Consider the following 22,714-nt stretch of genomic DNA (forward strand, 5'->3'; position numbering starts at 1 on the left):
TTATAGTTAGTATGCCAGAAATTCTTGAGTCTGGTCAGATTTATCAGCATGTAATGCTAGAATTTCTGAAATTAGCTTTAAAAAACAAACAAAGAAAAAAGTTTTGTTGTTGTTAATTTAGAGTAAATCTAGGATTGATTCCATTCTGTAGACTGGTCCCTTTTCAGCTAGTAACAACTTTGCCCATTCTACATTATGTATTTTGAGATGATTAATAAGAGTCTTAATGTAAAATGCAAATCATTATTTTTTGTAGAAACAGAATTATAAACAGCAAATGAATGCACTTAGGTTAGGAATTAAGTTTTCTAAACTTTGTTGTGATGAGGAGCTTAGACTTCCTAGTAGAAAGGAGATCTAAAAAGTTGCTAGTTCTAAGAAAAAATGTAATCAGCTTATAAAAAGTATTATACAACACATGGGTAGCTGGCATAGGAAAGAACTAGGCATGGTTTCATTGAAAGTTGCATTCAGATGCCCATTTATTAACACTCAAAAAACAGTTGGCCATCTTTGCTGTTGGAAAGATCCTAAGCTTCGCAAGTTCTTCCTCTTGTTAGGCCCTCTAACATGTTGAGGAACTAAATTTTGTCCTCTTTATCTCCCTCCCATCCTCAAACCAGTTTGGACTCTAATTTTTTCCCTTTTCTGAACCTTTCTGGAGGTATATTTTAGTTTTGCTGCTATATCCCTCTCCCAGGAGAGTTCTTGGAAAGTTCTTTTACTCAGTACTTTCTATACAGCAATTGTTTTTTAAGCCTGTTAAATTTTTAAACATTTTTATTGATTGGTTTATGGTAAATATAATATTCAAGCAGATAAAAGATACATTTTCTATTTCCTTCTCTCATTATAACAAAAATATGGTGTTTTCTGTCTCTGTCTTTCCCTCTCTTCCATTTCAGACAATATTTTTAGTCTTTTTTTTTTATTGCTTCCTTTCCTGTTTTATAAATAATGCTCTATGATAAGGATAAAGAAATTAGTGACAGTTTATGTAGTATTCTCTATCTCTGCAATCTTTCTTCTTTGAAATCTGAACTGAAAAGAACCAAGAATAAATGCATAAATTAAAATCCGTCTAAAAGGCAAGTTCTAGATCATAAACTAGGCTCAAAATAGCTGTCGTCAGACGTCATAAAGACGCTTCTTCACAACACGTCCATCTTCAAGAGAGTTTCTATTTTCCAGTCTCATAACCAGTAAACAAAATATGCAATATACAAATCATTTTTCTTTTGGTGTTTAGGATTTGAAGGATGAGAAGAAAAAGGCTAGAATGGCAGCCTCTAGGGCTGTTCTTGAGAAGTGCACCATGATGCTCCTAACTGCTTCAAAGGTGAGTGAGTATTCACAGTCTCACAAAGTTTAGATAAATCACTGAGTATCGCATCTGGCAGGAGAGCTGACTGTTCTTTCTCAGGTATACTTTAAACTTCATACTCAAAAGTATAAGAGTAAAAAACATGTAAAAGAATATCTTTATATTCTGAATAATTCTATGAATTCTGCTTAACACAATAGCACTTTAACAGAAAGAATTTGTTGTATTCTAACACATTCTTTAGACTTGTTTTAGCAGAAATCATTAACTTTGCTTTTTTTAAAAGACTTGTCTTAGGCATCCAGACTGTGAATCTGCTCGTATAAACAAAGATGGTGTTTTTCATCGGATGAGACTTGCTTTGGAACAGGTAATAGAAATTGTAACTGACTCTAGACCAAATGGAGAAAATGAAATGGCACCCATCAGTATATATTCTGGCATCAAAGAATTCAAGGTAAGAATAGAAAAAGTATTGTTTTATACAGCTTAAAAATTAACCCAAAACTAGAATCTTGATTTTTTTTTAATTTTATTTTCTTCAGTTACAAGTGGCGGAGTTACATCTTTTTAGCAACGTAACTTAAATAAATGTCTCAAAATGTAAGAACCTGACAAAAGGTGATGATAAGTTCACTGATGTGGCCAAAATATACCTTTTGATATTTGCCATTTCCTCCTGGGTTAGAATACATTCAGAATTCAAATTTTTGTTGTTGTTGTTGTTTGTTTGTTTGTTTTGAGGTGATGCTTTTAATGTTGAATAAACCTAAGTATCAGGATATCAGAACTTCATTAAAATTGTTGTTGTTGAAGAATCTTTTCTCCATAATTGGTAATACTTTGAAAACTATGCCCACGGATACTCATCCAAATATTTAGAAGAGCATACTATCATTCAAAGGAAATGTTATGAATTGAAGTTGTATCTTGTAGCTCTGTGTATTTTTTCTGATAAAGGCTTATCTAAATTTCATATTCAGTTAAGAAGAGTTAACAAACAACTGTGTCTTATTTCTTCAGGGTCTATAAAGCACTTTGATTATTTTTTCCCCTCCCCTCTTCAGAATTTGGTTGGAATTTTTGAGAAGTACCCTCAAAGTATTCAATATACTATATGTAAATATTTAGAAAAATACTCAAAACTGATGATATGCATGTAGAAAATCTTCTAAAGATTAAACAAACAGAACACACAACTAATTTTTAAAACTTACTGAACTGAAAAGCATCATATTGACTGCAGGACAACAATGCTGTTAGATCTGATGAGTGTTTGGGAATTTTGTTTAAAAACAAACAAACAAACAAAATACCCACCCTAAACTGGAGGTCTGATACAACACAGTTATTGGATTATATTGAAAATATGTGAATACTAAAAAGCACTGAGGAGAAAAATAAAATGTAAATTGATGCATCTGCTTTCCATCACAACAGTATAACCACATAAATTCTCTTTTCTTTTCTTTTTTTCAGAATAAGGTGGAAGGTCTTCGTGAGAATCTTTATTTTCTCTCAAAAGAGAACCTTTCAACAATGCTGGAGGTTATCCTGGAACATACGGAGGACTTCACGGATTCTGCCTATACCAGTCATGAGCACAGAGAACACATTCTGGAGCTGTCTAAGCAGGCTAAAATGGAACTAGAGCAGCTGGTTTCAGTATGGATGCAAGCTGTAAGAGCTTTTTAGCAAAGTAAATCTTTTCACCTCTACTTTTGAAAGAACTTTTTAATGCCATGCTTCCTCTGGTTTAGGAAGAGATTATTGATTGCATCCCTCAGAGTAAGTTAGCTAATCAAGGAAGTCAGGTTCTATGTTTCTGCAAGTTCAATACTGTCTTCCCTCTGTCCCAGTGATATTGCTTTACTGATTCATTAACACCTAAATTAGGCTACCCTGATGATAGCCTAATTTTCATGAAGCTGTAAGTGGAAACAAGAAGGCTAATAGAAATGTCAATTCACAGTCTTAAACAACTAGGTCTTTTGATGAGGTTCTTCAGAGACTTCAATTGTCTTAATCCCATGGCAGTGACCACCATTTATATTTCTGTTCTTCAACAGAATATTGGAAATATTTAAACTATTGAAAAGTGAAATATTCTAAAACTTGACTTTATTTATTTATTTATTTGTTTGTTTATTTTTCCCTGTGGAGAGAAAGGGTGATGAGAGAGAAAAGATGCTATGACTACACAGTATTTTTGTTCATCCTTTTCAAAAAGGTTCAGTGATGGTAATTTTGCTTTTTAGAGAAGAAGCACGTTAGGCTTCTCTCTGTCGTTTGTCATACGTTGTTCCTTGAAGACAGTAGAAAATACATGCAAAAGGGCGAGGAAAAGCAGAGACGGAAAATGCAGTTTCTGTTCCTGGTACTGACTTCCTTTCAATCTTGTTCCTAAGGAAATGTGTAACACAAAATCTTAATAGTCTGAAATATGGCAGATGTGTACTAGTATAGGATACATTTAATACTGAATGTATTACTTCTGCGAAGGCATTTTTCTTCCTTTTCTCCTCTTTGAATCAGATGTAGTCATCAGCTGTTCTTAATGCAGTAGTGCAGTTTGAAGAGCATATAAATCTTATTGATAATACAGAATGTTGTTATTAAAAAGAAGACACATCTAGAATGCTTATTGCATAGATTACAATAAGAAACTAAAACCGTTTAGCTTGGGTAGTTCTAAGCTGTATTACTGGTGGAAACTCATCACCTCTAGATGATTTACATGCTACATTTCAGGTGATAGAAATGAGAGCCTAGTACAAAACTATGCATATATATGATCCGTGAAAATATTTGAGTGTGCATGTGTGCTTATGCATTAAATATTTACATTAATTAATAATCCAGCCTAGCTATGAATGAGGACTCTGCAGTTAAAACAGTATCAGCTCACTGAAGCGGCTTTTCATTTTTAGCTCAGCAGCTTTGTCAGAGGGGGAACATTTTCTGAGGGACTTAATGGAATTCACATGGAATTGTTGATAATCAAAATACTTTCATGCCTTGGGATACATGAACTGGGGGATATGCAGAGCTCTTATCTCCATTTTCACTCATCGTACTTCCTTTCAGCAGGCAGAGTAACTGTGAGTCTTCAGGATTTTAAAACAGAAGTGTTTTGTAATGTAGATCAATTTTAAATTATAGACTGGCATCACTGGCCTGCTTGTTTGTATTCTTCTGTGTGAATGCAAACTAGCTGGGACACACCAGAGAATCTAATGCTATTGACTGAAAGTTAAGTGTTTCTGAAATCCTTGCTGTTTATGTTTGAGCTTGTAAAATTGGAAGGTAGTGTCCTGGTTTAGGTTTTCCCGTAAGCTTATTTGAACTGGAAAATTCTTTCAGACGTGTTTATTGAAAAAAAAAAAAAAAAAGTTGCACAAGAAAGAAACTAAACTAAATTAATACATAAAAGAATAAAAAAGGACACTGTAGTGAATATAAAATATTATGATCCTTGTGTTAAATGATTTTGTGATGTTACTTTTCTTTAAGTAATTTCTGTAAAACTGTGTTATATTTGAGGGGCAGGTAGCTTTGAGACTTGGAACAGATAAGAATACCTGAGGAAATGATGATACTAGTTTGGAGGATTTTTTTTTTTTTCCTTTAAAATAATTGAGACATTTTGTGTCTGTGTTTATGTAAATTATACTCTGAGGGGTTAGCGCTTTTGCAGCTGTGGCCTTGTTGAAGGTCCCCACCTTGGATAATTGTTTCCAATATCTTATGGATGTGGATGCAAACTCACTGCTACTTTTCCCATTGTATGTGTTTTGACATTTGTTTTGTTCACAGATGGGTATTTTTTTGCAGAAGTTGGAGCTCTGTCTTGAAGCTAACTCAACAAAATGTAGCTACCATAGTTTTTTAAATTAGACAATGATCTAAAGTCTTACAAGGATGCTGCCTTTTTTAAATTCAATATATATTTAATATAACTTTTTAGGTCACACTTTATTTGTGAAAGGTGTTTGTTGATATTAAATAGGAAAAAAAAATAATGTTACTTTTCTGTATAAACATCCTAAAGTAGGTTTTGGGAAGCTTTAAATTTTAATGAAATGCTTTGCTGAAAAGAGGTCAGTGAGATTCAGAAATAAAATTTCTTTTGAACCAAAACAGTCAATTAGCTTTCATCACTATTAATTTTAGATTTGAATCAGTGATAAATATCTCTATAAAGGAATTCTTCAAGTAAAATCTACACAGTATATGCAAATGAAAACATTACATCTAGAACTAAATAACTGTCTTCTAAAGAAACTTGAAGTAATATGTGAAGGTGGTATTTACTGTGTGGGTTTTTTTTTTTTTTTTTTTGTGTGTGTGTATGTGCACATAATTTATTGTCTACTTGCTTTCTTTGGCTTGTAGCAAAACCAGAAGACCAAGGATCTTATGGAAGACTTGGAAGTAGCCATTTTAAAAACATGCCAGTGCATGAATGAACTTAAAAGAGAGGTAAGTCCAGTTTAAACAAACAAAAACTGAAGAAAGCCTTGCATTTTTTACTTTTCAGATACAAAGCTGTAAAATAGGATCCTGGATCCGAAAACACTAGTATCTATTTATAGATAAGAATAGCCAAATCAGAATTACATAAGCGAGCTAATATGCAATCACCTTCTATTTAATTTCTTATAACTGATTAGAAATCTGTTGGTTTGCTGGCTCTGACAAGAATCAAATAAAAAGGTGCTTGGTAGTAAGTACCATGTGTGTAATTGTTACTTTGAATGTAACGGCTAAATTTTGCTTGTGTATGCCTGCAAAGTACACATATATGGTATATTCTTAAATAAATAACATATTAGTTGTATATGACCTCCTTTATTGACTTCTAAAGCAGAAGTATATTATGACTATGCATTATAGTGAGGTATTTTTCTGGATAGTTGGCAGCTGTGTATGTGCTCGTTGTAATCATTCTTTTCCTAAATGCAAGCGTGCCAAATGATACCAATCTTTACATACAATATGAGATAGCTGCCTCATTTGGCACGTGGGATGGATTGCACTTATTGATCAGGGTCCCACCTTACCCCTCCCTCCCTTTCTCTTTATGGATAGCATTGGTGCCTTGTCTGTTCCACAGATTTGAGCCAAATAAAGAATTACCGGCTGTTGGCAGCTTCTGAAATATTTGAAAAGCATTCAAATATCTTTTTAAAGTCCTCCCTACTATTATTCCATTAAACAGATGGCAAAATGAACATTAAGGATAAGAAAGGTTTATATACAAGCCTACAGAGCAGTACAATGATGTTAGAGAGACTCAGCGAACTTGCTCAGACTGTGTTCCGAGCTGCTTTAAATGGAAATACTTGGCTAACAAACCGCTTTCAGCTGGTTTCGTTACCTCTCACATGCTAACTATGGCTGCTTAAAAATCATGCTGTGTATTTTTTAATAGAGGCAAAATGAGAAATTTGAACCTGTGGATTATAATAATTCCTGCAGCTGTCCTGAAGATTTGAACAGTGTTTCAAATCTATTTCAGGTACTGTTAAGCTCCTTGCACTTTTGCTGCTAGGCAGTGTGTTGGGCCCCCAGGAAATGGAGTATACATAATCTGTGCTCTTTGACTAATTATTTTTTGCTTTGGTCATTGTTATGTAGTAAATCAGTAGCAGAGCATTTCCAGAGTGACATTCCCCTGTAAGACTGTCCTTTCTGGGTGACATCGTTCCTGTGTACTGAATGAGAAGAAAGGATTCCTAGTCAAAATAGTATGAAACTATGTAATTAAAGAGATCATAAAGCTAAAGCAGCTGGCATGTAGTATGTAGAAGAAATTACAAATATTGTGGATTTTTTTTAGCTCCATAAATGTAGTTCTTACCATACTGTCTTGCCCACAGACTTCTATTTGTGAAAACACCATGCAACAAATAGTACATACTCATTACACTTATGTTAAAGAACTTTTTCAGATGCCAATAAAAGAAAATTACCTCTGTAAACTAGCTAAGAGGTGGCATAAAATATAAAATAGTGGGTTACCTATGCCCTGTGATTTAGTCCCACATTATGCAAGTAAAAGTGTATGAAGCTATTCTAGAAATTGTGGAACAATCTGAGTGGGTTTGAATTTTTAAACTAACAACCCTTAGTTTTGTATGCCTTGATTTTGTGACCTGTAAAGTACAAAAGCTTTCTTAGTGAGAGCTTTTTAAAATGTGCAAGATTAATGCTAATCAGTAGAAAAAAATTTAGAGTATTATGTGCAGTGATTGGATTTGTATCTGATCCCAGAGTAGCCAGAGTGTTTGGTTGAGGACTGTCCTGCCAGTCTTTGACTTCTGGTGCCACCATGTATCAGTCAGTAAACAGGCTCTCTATTGATGAAATTAAATACTGTGACACTAATTTAAACGTTCTAATAGCCTGGGTTGCTGAGAACACAATACAACTTTGTTATAATAGCATTTCCCCACCTCTTGTCACTTTATGAAAGAAACTAGAGGTACATTCCTTCCCTGAGATCATTTTCCTGCTTAATGCTCTGAAAATTTCTTTTTTAGATCATGATGAAAAGAATCTCTAATGAAAAGGTAATCACAGTGTAGTCTATATATAAATGAGAATTGCTAGCTCCTACTTCAGCATTATAAGTTGCAGATATCCTTTCTTCAGAGCTCACTTCGTATCAGAGATTAGCAGTTTGTGCTAATTTTTAATGACATGTAAGCAACACCATATAAACAGTTCATAATACATTGTCATAGCATTATTTCTTCCTGTTAAAAAGTAGTAGAAGGTTTTAAGGAAACAATCCGGGTTTCTTGCATTAAATTAAAAAAAAAAAAAAAAAAAAAAAAAAAAAAAGGAAAGGAGAGAATCAAACATAACCTCTTAATTTTGGACTGCATAGGAAGTACTCAGGGGAGACCTGTCACACACTACAATTACCTTAAAGGAGGCTATAGCAAGGTGGGGATTGGTCTCTTCTCTGAAGCACCAAGTGGTAAGACAAGAAGAAATGGCCTTAAGTCGTGTCAGGGCAGGTTTAGGTTATATATTAGGAGAAATTCCTCCACTGAAAGGGTTGTAAAGCATTGGAATGGACTGCCCAGGGAAGAAGCTGAGTCACCATTCCTGGAGATATTCAAAAAACTTGTAGACATAGAGCTTAGGGATATGGTTTAATGACAGTGCTATGTTAAGGGTTGGACTAGATTTTCTTAGAGGTCTTTTCCAACCTAAATGATTCTATGATGCTGCATAGTACTACATAGGGGAAGGGAGGAAAACAGGTAGACTCCAAGGAGAAAAAATACATATTCTAGAAAACATCCTATTCTTTCCACAGCCAAGGCTCACCGGCATCACATTATCAAGGTCTTTGAATTCATAAGAACTTGAAAAATAACCTTATTGAACAGCCAAGTGTGTTGTATATTCAATTCAATCCAGTAAAGTGAATATTACAAGACTCAACAATCACAAGAATGCTCTGCTATTTCTAAAACAGGATGCTGTGTTTGTTTTACTCATGTTTTTAAGATGGGGCTGGTTACAGGGCATAGGTAAAGCCAGTATGACTAGTCACTAGAACCAGCAGCAGCTGTTGCTGATAGCTCTTGCCAAGCAGAGTCCTTAACAACACATTTTGAGCAGATCCATGAGTCTGAAAGTGTTCGGATTTAAGGATGCATTTCAAAGGGGATCTTTTCCTTACTTGTTGGGAATGTAGGGTGAGAATTTTTGAGACTGCTCAAAGATCTATCTCTGGCCTCAAGCTCCTTGCAGAAAAGGAGGTTTTTACTTTTCTAAAGCTGTGTCACAAGCCAATTGATTATTTTCAAGCTTTTCTTTGCATCTCTGGCAATTCATTGTTGGAAATTTAATTTCTAATGCATTATAGATTCAGATGTTGCAGCTTTGTTCTGTTAATGTGTGTTCTTCATGAGAAGTAGATTGGTCACTGTGCCATGCTTATGCTGAACTTGGTGCCCTGTGAATTTAGGCACCTGTTTTTTTTCCAGCTGTAACATCATCAGAAAGCAGCTGTGTTATAATCTCATGTCCTGACTCTACCCAGCTGCTCTTTTGTTTCTCTTCATGTTTGGTTGGGTTATTTTTGAGAGTAGTGGATTATATATCTTTGTACTTTGAATAATAACTGAAGAATTAAAGCCCCAGGCTGTCTATGAGCTTTCATAGCAGTAAATTTTTTGCTTCTTGAAAAAATCACTTGATTATTAAGTTGATTCAGTTTGATACTGGGTGCATTTATTTCCTTCCAAGGTTTATCTCTCCTTTTTTTAATGCTATTCAAGGTCCACGGTGCAGCAACATCTCTGGCGGCAGATCTTCTAAAATACCATACAGATCATATGGTTCTCAAAGCATTAAAAATCACAGGAGTAGAAGGAAATCTCGAAGCTGTAGCAGAATATACTTGCAAGCTATCAGAGCAGAAAGAACAACTTGTCGAGGTGAGTTCATGGTTGCTTTGATTTTATAAGGCACATAGCAAATGTGTGGCTGGATTTGTCTTAATCTATTTTTTTAGGAAGGCTATGGTCTGTTTTCTTTTCATTGTTGTTTATTATTATTATTTTCCTAGCATACTGTTGAATTTTGTGGTGTTCTTGGTATGGTCTGAGCCAGGTGTATAATTGTGGCATATGGCTGTTGTAAATGGGGTGTACATTGTACGGTCTTACCAATTCTCCTGGGTCTGCACTTAAATTCATTGTTTGACTTGGTGTTATCTGTATGCATGTTTTGGGGCTAAAGTATTCATGAAAATGTAGGCTTCTAGATCCAAGTAGAGATTATAGCCTTTTCTTCAAACAGTGGGAATCCAGCAACAGCTGAACCCAAAGACTTATTTTAAGAATGCTGAGAACCTAAGGTTAAGTTTCTCAATCCAATGAATTTCACTGTTTTGAAGATTTTTTTGATTTTTTTTTTGGTCAGTTAGAGGATCACAGAAAATCTTTTATTCTTTGTGAACAACAATGTTTACATACTGCAGATATTATTGCATCCAAAGTTTTGTATTTCATTACTCATACATGTGAACAGGAGAGTAAGACCTATTTTTTTGTCGTTGTTCCTTTCAAAGGTCAGAAAGATTGCCTTTCTGCCTACCATATTTGTGATGTGTGGTGTTAAGTAGATGTAGTGAGTTGCATGAAGAAGCAAGTGGTTTGAGAGCAAGGCTTGCTAAGATAGTGTTGGAGCACTGAAGTAGATGGACTGAGGAAGACTTGAGCTTCTTATACCAGGAATATTTAGGACTGTTTCTGGAATTCTAGCATTTATGCAATTTTAGTGTGAATTTGTCAGAATGCAAATTGTGGTATCTATTTAAATTGAACTTCCCAATTCCCTTATCTTTCTCTATAGTAAGCCAGAAAACCTTTTGCATAATTCCAACTGTTTAAAAATAAAATAAGAGTGTGCATACGTGGTTTTGCTTCACTTCTACAAATTCTGTAATATACTATGGTCTTAAGGTGGAGCAGAAGTAACTGCACCAGCAGGAGATACAAAAAGATATGTATCATTTTGATCTGGAATGTGGTGACACTGGTAGCTATACCTGTGTGATATCTAGTACTCAATTTCTAAAAAATTCTGATTTAATATGAAGCTTGAGAATTCATCCCAGTATTGTGACTATGCAGAAGCAACGTGCTCGAACTTCAGGGACTAACAAATCAACTCTGGATGTTTATAATTTCAGTTTTAATGTCCCTTTTTTCTGTGACTAATTAATGTTCCTCTTTTAGGGAGACACTGATTTTTTTTTTCCAGGCATTATTGTGAGGTAAAAGAGTATTTGTAGCTAGGCCTTAAATGCTTTCTGGTAATGGACAAGGTGTAGTTTAGTGTGTTATCTGTGTCTTATAAATTCTGAATTTTCCAATCTGAAACCTTCAGTGTTCATCTTCAGCCCAAAGTTCACTTTTAATCTTACTACAAAAACATGGGTGCCTACCTTTTGCTTACTGTGGAAGTAAACAATACTTCTTCCCTATGTGAAAATGGCATTGTTTTGCTCAAAGATAATTCAGTCCTCTGGATGATGAAAGCCTAAGTTTTCCACATGGCTGATGATTGCTGAATAAGCCTGTTCTGATGTCTTTTATGCTACAAAATTTCTCCAGGTTCTGTAGATGTCTGATTACTTTCAGATTTATTAAGTCATAGGTATATTTATGTGTGAAATTGTTGTTGTTGGAATGATTTTTTTTTTTTTTTAATAATTTTATTTCTCCTGGTGATTCTTCTACACCTTTCAAGCCAGGAATTTTTTTCTTTATTGTAAATACTCCCTGAGAAACACCAAGTTGTGCAGTCCCCAGTAAGTTTCTGACAGGACTGTCAGTAATTTTGTGTATGTGTGTGCCTTTTCTCATTACTAATGAAACCATATTTTTATCATTCTTTTCTCTTTAATATATATATATGTATATATTTAGATGTGTCGCTTGTTGAGGCATGTTTCTGGAACAGAGCCCCTTGAGATTACGTGCATACATGCAGAAGATACCTTTCAGGTCACTGGCCCACAGGTATGCTTAGCTTTTATCTAGCCACTTCAACTGGACATAAATAAAACTTACTTGCATGAGTTCTTTGGAAACCTCACATTGAACTGTTCAAAGCAGCTCCGAGAAAGAGTTACAGTTCAGTGTTGGGTGTTGGCTAAAATAATGCACAAGGAAGATAATCAAACCTGCAAGTGTCAGATGAATATACTATAAACATAAAATAGTAATGGTTTAAATTTTGTGGTTTGCCTGTGGAGGCATTTGTGAATTCATGTGCAACACTATTTACCAGGACATCTTACAATAGCAAATATTTTGTTCTCTGTCCAGATAATTTCTGCTGTAGAAACATTGGCATTGCATCCATCTAGCAAGATTGCAAAAGAAAATCTGGAGGTGTTCTGTGAGGCCTGGGAGTCTCAGCTGAGTGACATGTCTATGCTGTTGAGAGAAATCAATGACGTGTTTGAAGGAAGAAGAGGTAAGAATGCTATGTACAAATAGAAAAATTAAGTTTCTAAAACAAATGTAGTCTAAGAATTTTAGCTGTGATTTAAGAAATACTGCTTTCTTAAGACAAGAGCACAATACACTGTCCCATATCCCATACAGCAATGTGAAATCCGGGTGGTAATACGCAAATATCTTCTTCACTTTGTAAAGATGTTGAATTAGGGTATGTTTTTCAAGGAAAAACATAGCTGGAAATTTAAAGGCCTTGTTTGTGTAATATTAAGAATGTTTAACTTCCTGCATGGTGATTACTTTCAGCAAAATTGAATGGAAATTTTCAAAGTACTCAGAAGTATTCGACACCACTCTTTGCCAGTGGTGCCCAAATATTAGTGATTTAAGGCTTTCATCCTACCTTTTGATTTGAATAGGACATGATAATTCATGACAATCAAGATATAACTTGATTGTGTGGCATGTTTAATTCATTTCCTATATTCTGGATAATATATATACAAATATATTCTGTAATGTCAGCTTGCATTCTTGCATTGTATTTACTTCATAATGTAGTGAATGTAGTTGTTTGATTTTTAAACTGCTGTCCTTTCTCCTGGATGGAATCTCTGATGGATCTGCACAATCTTGGGATATTTTCTTTGGTTGGTAAGTTTATTGGTATTTGTACAACATGTAGACGAGAACGCTGGAATTTTACCAGACAGATCTGTGTTTACTTTAAAAACAAAACAAAAAAAAATATTTTATTTTTTGTTTTTATTCAGTGTTGTTTTTTTCAAATTATGTGTTTATTGTAGCCTGATGTTATACTTCTTGCGGCTGTGTGTTTCAGTCTTTAAAGTATAATTGCATACAGATAGAATGTAATATATAATAATACTGAATGTCTTGTATTTCTAAGAATATTGCTCAGGTTAAAAAGTTCAGATTTAGGGACAGATACAGGGACTTCAACTTTTTGTACCTAAGATACAGAAAAAAGTAACTCTTTATTCAGGTTAGATGACACTTTATCAATGATAAAGTCCTTCATCTTGCTGTTAACATGAGACTATTTTTTCATTATTAGAGCTTATTTTGGGAGTTTAATTTTCCTTACTTGATTGAGTTTTCATGCAAGTACTTCTTTTCTGCCAATTTTGTTGTGAGGGCAGTAAACAAGCAACCACAGGACAGCGATAGCTTAAATTGTTGCTGCTGGTTGTTAGATGAATGTGTGTCTCTGCCTGAAGATTTGTAAAAGGAAAACATACAGTGAAATTCTGAGTGGGTTTACAATAATTGTGGGTAGCACACATTATTAGGAATGTGAGAAATATGTGATTGTTATCTTACTTGTTCTTCCACCTTAGTCTGGAATGCTATATAAAGATGTGTAGCAATCTATTAGATCAGAGATCCTATTTGTGGGCCTTTTAACCTTCAGTGTCTTTTTTTCTTTTGTTTTGAGAGCCAAGGACGTATTAACTTTCTCTAAACATAGCATTACATTTTACATAATACAATTAGAAACACAGTATTACTCTAATATTGATGTATGGCAATAAATTTGAAATTTGCAGAGCTGATTTTCAGTTGATTTTATTTTTTTTCATATTCTTGCAATGGTCTAGCAGAGTTAAGTGATAACTTTTCCATATCTGTATGTGTGTGTGTCTATTTGTATAAATATTAATGTAGTTAAAGATATTAAGACAAGAACCATGCAGCCACAGCAAAGCATACACTTGGCTCTCAAAACAAATAGTTCTTGAAGCGTTATGGCATATTACCAGCATCTCCTTTAGTTAATAACTTTCTCTTCTCTTGTGCATGTTGTCAGCAGATAACAGGCATTTTCCTTAAATGGATGTTTTCCAATTTTGTTAAAGCATCATTTCACAAAGCTTCCCTAACATTGTTGCTTGAAGGAAAAAGAAGAGGATGGGTAGGTTGCTGAGCATGGAAAAGTGTATAGGGTTATGTGGGCCTGAGTGCAGCAAAGACGTTTTTTTCTGGTTGGTTAGGCAGATGAGTCTGTGTCAGTTTGTGTTTCTTGTTTCCCCAGTCTTTCCTTCAGTATAAAGTGTTCTGATACTACCTTTGGTAAGATAATGAGCATATCTTCTATACTTTACATTTCCTTAGGTGCATTGTGTCTTGTATTGCCAAAAAGATGTTTAAGAAATCTTGTCTCCATTTTGCTTGTTGCATGGCCCAGCCTAGTAAGGGATTTCTCTCAGTGAATCTGGATGGTTTTATATGAACTATCAGTTATCTCCCTGGAATTAATTTTGGTCTTCTATATCCACTGGTTTTCTACAAAATTTTCCTCCGTGTTGTGCCCATTTTTTTTTTCTTTGCTTGTTTTCTGTTGTTGGACTTCAGGGTGACTCTTGAAAGAAACAAAAATCCCACCCAAATTACTCTCACCTCTTTGCTTTCAAAAAATACCCTAAAGTTACCTCACCACTTTCAACATTTTTTTCTTCGAGAAAACACTACAGATAACCCAATTAATAAATTAGACTAAAATATTTGTTTGCTAAGAGATTATAGAAGTTTTGTGAATGCCATTCTTGCTCCAAACACAATGGAGTTTCACAATATTTTATAAGATTTGACTTACTCTTCTTGTAACTCATGCTACTTGTCTTAATGTTGAGGTTGGTAAAAAAGTACCTTTATTTTACACTACAATGTAACAAGTGCTTTATTCCTAGTAGAATTGTGATTGTGTGTTAACAAAAGATAGAACTACAGTAAGAAGGTGTATAAATATATTTTTTTCTCCTCCGTTTAAAAACTTGTATTTTTGTACCACTAATGTAAATGTTTGGCTCTGTAAGAGAGTACAGAATACCGCATAAGAGGCAAGAAACTGAATGGTGACTAAATGTGCTGGACACATCTAATAAAATAAGCATTTTTATGATTACGGGATGTTCTCATTGTTTAAACTTTTGTTTTTTATCAAGCAATTGCGTAACTCCTTATCCGGTGTTTCTTTCATACCTGAAAGCTAGGTATTTCTGATAACAAGGTTCAGAATTCATATGGATTGAGACCAAAGTTTAGGTTGGAAATGAAGCCATGTTTTCATTCAGTTGACATGGAATCACACCAAAAATGCCTAAATAGAAGCGGGCACGTTTTGAGGGGTAGGGAGGGAGGAGCGCTGCACTTTCAAGTACATTTTGAAAATCTCTTTGTGCTGTGTGGAACTGTCGAGTAAGGTAGAGCTGGACCTACTTTGCTAATCCTAAAACTTCATATAATCAGTGAGGAGACCCGTTCTGCATAGCGTTGGCCTTACCTTATCTGAGCTAAGGGCAGCCTGAGTGATGGGCACCTCTACAGGGAGGATCACAAAAAACGAGTGATTCGGCTCATCCAGTGGAGGTGGATGAGCCCATTAGGGAAAACAAAGGCAGACTGGAATAAGTGAAAGGAAGATCATAATACAGCAGAAAGCCATTTAGTATTTTAGCCTAGATCCAACTTCCAAAATATGAAAATTAAACACCTGAAAAAAACATGTATTCTGCTTATGAAATCAAACATAAATTTTGTGCTTGTACTGTTGTAGATGTATTTTCTGATTTTTCTGATGAAGGAGGATTATCTCTGGCTTGAGTAGATCTGTGCTTCTAAAAGGAATGATATCTGTGGGTCCACTCAGAGTGGGGGTGGGTTTTAATTAACATTCCAAGAAATAGGCAGATCCTTCCTCTTTCTGAATATGGTAAGTAATTCAGCCTTCCAAAGCCAAATAATGGGAATTGGTAGACAAGCAAAAGCATTTTTTTGATTATTATTATATCTGTTTACCACTTCTTCCAGTGCAGTTGACATAATTCTGAACGCTCACCTCTTTTGCATTTGTCTTCTCAGTATGTATTTCTTTTCCATCTGTGTCAAAGCTTTCTGGGCTTTTGAACTCTTTCATTTTAACAGGGCGCATGTTTTTACATAGCGTTAAGGAGATTTTTTTATGCTATAGCATTTAGCTTTTGTTCTTGGTACTTCTTACATGATTTCTTGCATCCTGTTTAGCTGATGTTTTGACACAGGGGATGTGGTAAAGTGGTTCACATAATTTTTGTCAGTCTTTACTCAGAAATCTGGTGTGCTTGTATGTATGTGTAGGCAACTAATATCTAAATAACTGCATTCTTAGACAAATAGGCAACTTATGCCCTGATAGCTCACCCTTTTGTAAAACTGAGAGGTGATCATGGAAGAGTTCAATTTCCCATACTTATCAAGTGGGTTGTGGGATACTTGTCAATTTGCTGCAATTTATTTTTTAAAAGTCCGTTGCCTAAACGTGGAGCTCATGATCTTTCTATGGTGTCAGGAGATAAAGAGCATCCTTTCAAAAAAATCATAAATGCGTAACAGGGTCGTCCTCTGAGCATTCTAACTGGAATTTCTTTAGGAGTTGATACAAGAGGCTGAAATAACATTTTATTCCTGTTTTACTGTTGCTCATTGTTTGTCCAGTGCATTATCTCCAGGCAAACATGTTACCGATATTCATTATCTCAGTCCTTTGTTTCTTCAGGATGCATGTATTTTTCACTAACTCTGAGGATTTTATTTATTTACTCGTTTTTATTTAGCAGACTTTCCTCTCCTGAATCTGTTGTAATAAATGTGAGTCTTTATTGATATTTAGATTGTCTGGTAACTGGAGCTCTAATAGTAGGCTATTAGTCCTGGCTTTGTTTCCACCTGCCAATAAATTCTTCTTAACCACTTTCAGTTAATACCTGAAAAGATTTTTTTTTTTTCCCCTCAATTTATTTTGCTTGGACTTGGAATAACTGAGAATCCTGGGGATATAAGAAATAATTCAATTCAGTAAGTGTGTAAAATGATACATAATACTTCATAAAATATAGAGCGCATGGGATACATATAGTACACTACAACATAGGGGTTTTATTATTGTTACTTAAAAAAAAAAATCAGCAGAAACTCCACAGCTTTCTTATATCTCTCTCACTATTGACTTTGCCTACTTCAAATTTTATACCATCCAAGGCCAAGAAAAGCCTTACATGTAACTACCACAGTATGTTCTGTATTTGGCAACAACACAAGTGCATGTAGTGGATAGCTACTAGTCACCAGAGAGAGTTTCTTACTTGGGAATGCATGCTGGGGACTAGAAATCTTAAGGAGTAAAGCTGTTCAGATACTTAAGTGCCAGTTACTGAGAGCTACAATCTAAACAGAAGTTCTTAGCTTGTCTCTTTCTGAAAACACAAGATAGAGTGCTGTTCCTCTTCAATATTCAAATTACAGGTAAGTAATTCACTTTTATATGTAGTAATGCAACTTGAGGAAGGACAAAGTAAGGCATGTGGTCTGATTATTAAGATCTGCATACAAATTTTGGTGTAAATGTGTGTTCTTCCTAGGAGAGAAGCGTGTCTACCTGTCACTGCCCAGACCAGGGGTAAGTTGCTCTTGGGACTGTTTTATATATGTTATACATTCTGTTAACTAATTGACTTCTTTCTGTATTGCATTTAATGAGGATATGGCAATGTCTTAGTAACACAGAATCACCTATTTTGGAAGAGACCTCCAAGATCACCTAGTCCAACCTCTGACCTAACACTAACAAGTCCTCCACTAAACCATATCACTAAGCTCTAACATGCATCTTGACTGGATGACTGTCAGTAAAATACCAAACTTTGTACATTTACTAACTGAATAATAAACATATTACATGACTAGTTACCCTAGTTTTGAGTATGTTTTAATAACTAAAGTTGTAGGTGACCTTTAATTCCTGTTTTTTTAATGTGACATTTTGTACGACATACTTGACTCTTATGCTGTGTAATACTAAATGCCTGGTCACTATTAAAATAGTAAGAATACACTCAATGTACTGTAAAATAAGTCTTGGTACTCTGACTTTTTTTGGTGTTGATTTCTGAGTTGGCCTATTTTGAGGAATTGGACATGCTTAGGCATATCCTAGGCTCTTCAAGTAATGGGTTCTCATTTCCCTATTTGATCTTAACAATTTATAATGTAGTGACACCAAATGTCCACACTTAGCTGTGAGGTAATTGATACTCTTAGCTGACTAACTGATATTAATTACTTTGTTTCTAAGAGCATTTCTACATTAGGAAACCACCTAAACCTTGTAATAAGTCATTTAACTTGCTTGTTACATACAAATTTTTTCCACTGGGATGAGGAAGGGGAAGAACAATCTCAGAAGGTGTACAGTAAGTTCTGGGTTGTTTCTTTCTCTCCTTGCTTTCTCTCCTTAACCTGTAATGTTGAGGAATTTAAGTGTGAAATAGTCCCCATGTCTTCTGTTGTGCAATTCTTTGACTTGAAACACAGTATTATACTTCTGACCCTTAATGAAAAAGGGGTAAGAGAAAAGGTCATCCATTTTAAATCCAACCTGCAATTTAAATAGAATATAATTGTAGGCTGGGTGAGCATGGGTGATGTCGTGGAGTTAGATTTATGCAACTGTAATGTAGCAACGATTAAGGATTTGTTATATACTTTTAGAGCAGATAAAGTTATATTATGTGATTTTTATTAGCACTTGATCGCTATCTACATATTAGTCAATTAATAATGATCTAAAGAAATTTGCTACAATAGGAACAGTGGCATAGTTAAAGATTTGTGAATGGCAAGATTCACTCGAGGCTTACTTGCAGGGTCCTGAGGGGGAGCGGTGTTTCTAAATCCAGTTGTGTGCTTTCAAAATAACCTCCCTAGAGTGAATTACTCGCCCTTCTCCCTTGTCAGCATTTATCCGTGGATGAGTTTGTTCCTTGAGGAGTCAGCCCTGAGGCGCACTTCTCCTCAGGGTACCCTGAGAGGCATCCCAGCGCTGGGGGACACTGAGGGTGCAGCCTGCTATGGACCCTGGAGATCTCTAAGAGTTCTTGTTTGGGATCACTATTTGTAGGATTGCGAGGCCACTGTCATTTGGTCAGTAATTTTCCAGAATTCAGATCAGACAATTTATATAGGAATCAGGTTGTGCAGCCCCCCTCCTCTTAATGCTTAGTCGTGTCCCTGTCTGTTAGTCACACCGCAGGGCCCCAGTGCAATCAGAGGGAGCCCTGACAATCCAAGGCCTCAATCATATAAACAGGCATTAAAGGGGTGAGGCAAGAAGTCAGGCTTCACCACACTCCATAGATAAGAGGAATTGTGTCAAGATGACCTCTCCTTTGGTTATGGAGAAGAAAGACATGAGGCTCAGTATTTATTAGATAAAGTGACAGATTTGTAGTCAAGCTGAGGTTCCTTCATTACTGCCCACGAGAGATTTCATGGGGATGGGCTCTGCCTGGGGCCCCACTGCTACCAACCTGCCCAGTTCAAGGACTGATCACATTGAGGCCTGCTGTCACTCACAAGCCTCAGCAAGACTTATGCCAAGCACAGGAGCAGAGCCCACTTGCCACAGGTGAATTTCACAGCTGTGGCATAAAAGACTGGCACTGGAAAACAGACTGGGTTGGTGATCTGGTAGGGTTTTTGTCCCTGTCAGTTTGTTCTGGTTTGACTAAGCTACATAGCTTCTGAGCTTCAGCCAACATCTGACTAAACATTTTAAGGCATACAAACCAATGTGTTTTAAAAATACTGATTTTTATTTTTATTTTTCTTCCCAAGATTTAAACAGTTCTCCTTTGCTCTCTTCTGGAATTTTGTCTTTTGAATTTTGCAGGTTGCATAGGTTTGGGGGAGCTGGTCTGCTGTCCATGGCTAATGCCAAAGCTGTTCCTTCCACAAAACCACACTGTTCCTGTAGATCTAATTAGTTTACCTTTTTGTTCCTTTAATTGCAACAGAGCTGCTTGTTGGTATGAATGGCATCCTAGGTGTCCTAGCTGAGGACAGAGCAGTGGTGACAATTCATATGTGTGCTTAATGCACAGCTATGTTTTCCTCTGTAGCATTAGATGTCAAATCATGGTTTAAAAGTTGAGTGGTAACTGCTCATGTGATTTTATTTTACTTATTTTTTTACCAATTTTTTTATTCAAATAGTGTGAGTGTGGAGAAAACTACAAAGTTGACAAACATTTTGAGGTTTCTTTAGTTATTTGTGGATAGAGAAATACGTGCTGGTTTTCTTGAATACCTTTCACTCAGCAGCTTAAATTTTTGCCGTATCTTGTAGCCCAAAGTTTGTACGTAAATAGGAATCTAGTTTGGCTTTGTATTTGTTTCTTCTTTTAAGACTGCTGTTCAAGAAATATTAGTTTTAAGGCAATATACACAGTGTAGTAAAACTTAAATGACAAGGAGCATCAATTCATACTTTTTTTTTTTCTAAATCTTTTGCTGTGAGATCAGCTTGTCCTATCTCTAATACATTGGCAGAATTACAGTGTGTAGTCTGGGTAGACATTGATAAGATTCAAAATGTTTAAAAACTTGGGGATGGGAAAGAGAAATGACATGACAGCTAAACTCAGAGCAGCGAATTGCAGTAGGAAGTTAACAGTAGTGTTTTATTTTTACTCAGATTCCTCACGTCAGAGATGGAGACCACACCTGGAGCTTATTTATGATGCTATTCATAATGAGTAGTGCTCCTGCTCTTCACCCTCCAGCAGGGATTCCTTAGCTTAATTTGCCTGAGTATTCCCAGTAATTAATAGCAGCTCTTTTTAGTTCCTCAGGCAAGGTTCTCAATCCTGCACTCTTTGTCATCCAACCTCCTCTAGTGGCTGACATTTACCTCTCCAAGCTACAACACCAACTTTGTTCTTTTCATTTCCCTGCACTCCAGTGCAGTTTCTCAGTGTGGACTCTTGCTCCCTTATTTTTTAGTTTCTGCTCTCTTTGCACAGTGACAGATATTATTAGCACGTGAAGTTAAAGCCTGAAACTACTGCTCTTCTACATGCAAATTAATTTGCAACAAATCATGTATTACTGCGTACATCTGTACAGTGTGCAAGTTTGCAAGCTCATCTTATCAAGTATTCCACTCACATCAGTACCACTAATTATTGTTTAATTTGAGCCAATATTTGGCTTGCAGTTAAACATATTTTAGATAGTTTGTGGCTTAAATAGGAGAAGGGAAGAAAAAAAAGTTCAGAATTTCAATATTTGTATCCATCTGCTTCAGCAAACTGACACAGAATGATCAGCCATGTTGTCATGCCAGCATTTACGTGCTGGTACCCTAGATCAGCTTGGAAGTTGGTTCAGCTAGTACCAAGTCACTGTCACAGCAGTGTTACATTTGTAGGGAAAATCAGCACAGTTGTACTGGATTATGACTATTTAGCAGTACCTATTACTCGGGATTTTGAGGATAAGGGGAAAAGATGGTATGGTGCAAGGAAGTAGAGAAGCGACATGAGTCTGAGAACTGTGGTCTCAGACATTTCAAGGTCTTCTCCTTGAAATGTTACCGTGTCTGCAGGCACAGACCCTGTCTGCACTTGCCATTTCAGAAAAACAGTCAAATTGGAACAGATTCCCAGCTTCTGTTGAGAAGGTTGTCTGAACTGCTGGAACTTTCCTGCACAGTCTGAGTATACATACCCATCTCTTTTTGATTTGTTTGTAAAAAATACTACCAATTCTTTTTATTTAAAAATATTTTTTTTTGTTTGAAACAGAAGCATAATGCAAATCTGAAAGCACTAAAGCCAGTCAAACTAGATACTGAGGTAAGACACCATCATTTTTAAAAAATGTTAAAAAAAAAAAAAATCATCATGTCTAAAGAATGTATTCTCATATGTTATGAATATTGTCGCCCTTTATAGGAACAAGCAAAAATTGCAAAACTTGGATTAGAACTGCACCTGCTCACATCTGAAGTGGACTCTGAGACAGAGAAATGGGAGGATCAGGAGAATGAGATTGTACAACATGGGCAAGGCATGTCAAGTATGGCTTATTCCATGTATTTATTTACCAGGTAATTATGCTGCATGCAGTACATTTCAATGGGCTGAAAAGAATTAGAAGCATTTATAAGAAAAAAGACAAATTTAATTTCAGAGTATAAGTATCAGGGGACAGTTGGAAAGCAGCTTTAATTTCTATCCTTACTGATCTTTGCTATACTGAAGGGAATTTTTAAAATTGCCTGCACAATGTCAGCCTCTTTGAATAATTTAGGATTTTTTGATGAAAAATTAGAGGTTAATCTCACCTAGTAGTCCAATAATATTCAGTATGCCAGAGACCCAGATTTCTGTCCTTGCTCAGCTGATGAGGACTGAACAACTTCTGTCTAATTTCCCAACAGTGCCCCAGTCACTGAAGTATTTATATAATACTGTGAAATGGGGCTCCTGTAATAAGTTCTGTGAAGCATCTTCCAAAAGAGTGGAATTTTACAGTTCAGTGGTGTTAATGCTTA

The 22,714-nt window shown here is 35.6% G+C and overlaps 1 protein-coding gene across 1 annotated transcript in view; it reads left to right on the forward strand.

Annotated features, from left to right (window-relative positions):
* CTNNAL1 (catenin alpha like 1) overlaps positions 1–22,714 on the forward strand; it is a 53,651-nt gene that overhangs the window by 25,521 nt on the left and 5,416 nt on the right. Inside the window, exons 5-14 of the mRNA XM_084507608.1 lie at positions 1,250–1,339; positions 1,611–1,781; positions 2,804–3,004; positions 5,720–5,806; positions 9,628–9,786; positions 11,785–11,877; positions 12,187–12,337; positions 17,739–17,776; positions 21,963–22,013; positions 22,113–22,267. Of these exons, the coding sequence (XP_084363734.1) occupies positions 1,250–1,339; positions 1,611–1,781; positions 2,804–3,004; positions 5,720–5,806; positions 9,628–9,786; positions 11,785–11,877; positions 12,187–12,337; positions 17,739–17,776; positions 21,963–22,013; positions 22,113–22,267 (1,196 nt within the window). The remainder of the gene's footprint in view (positions 1–1,249; positions 1,340–1,610; positions 1,782–2,803; positions 3,005–5,719; positions 5,807–9,627; positions 9,787–11,784; positions 11,878–12,186; positions 12,338–17,738; positions 17,777–21,962; positions 22,014–22,112; positions 22,268–22,714) is intronic.

Source organism: Aythya ferina, assembly GCF_964211825.1.
Source record: "Aythya ferina genome assembly, chromosome: 2".
Classification (NCBI taxonomy): domain Eukaryota; kingdom Metazoa; phylum Chordata; class Aves; order Anseriformes; family Anatidae; genus Aythya; species Aythya ferina.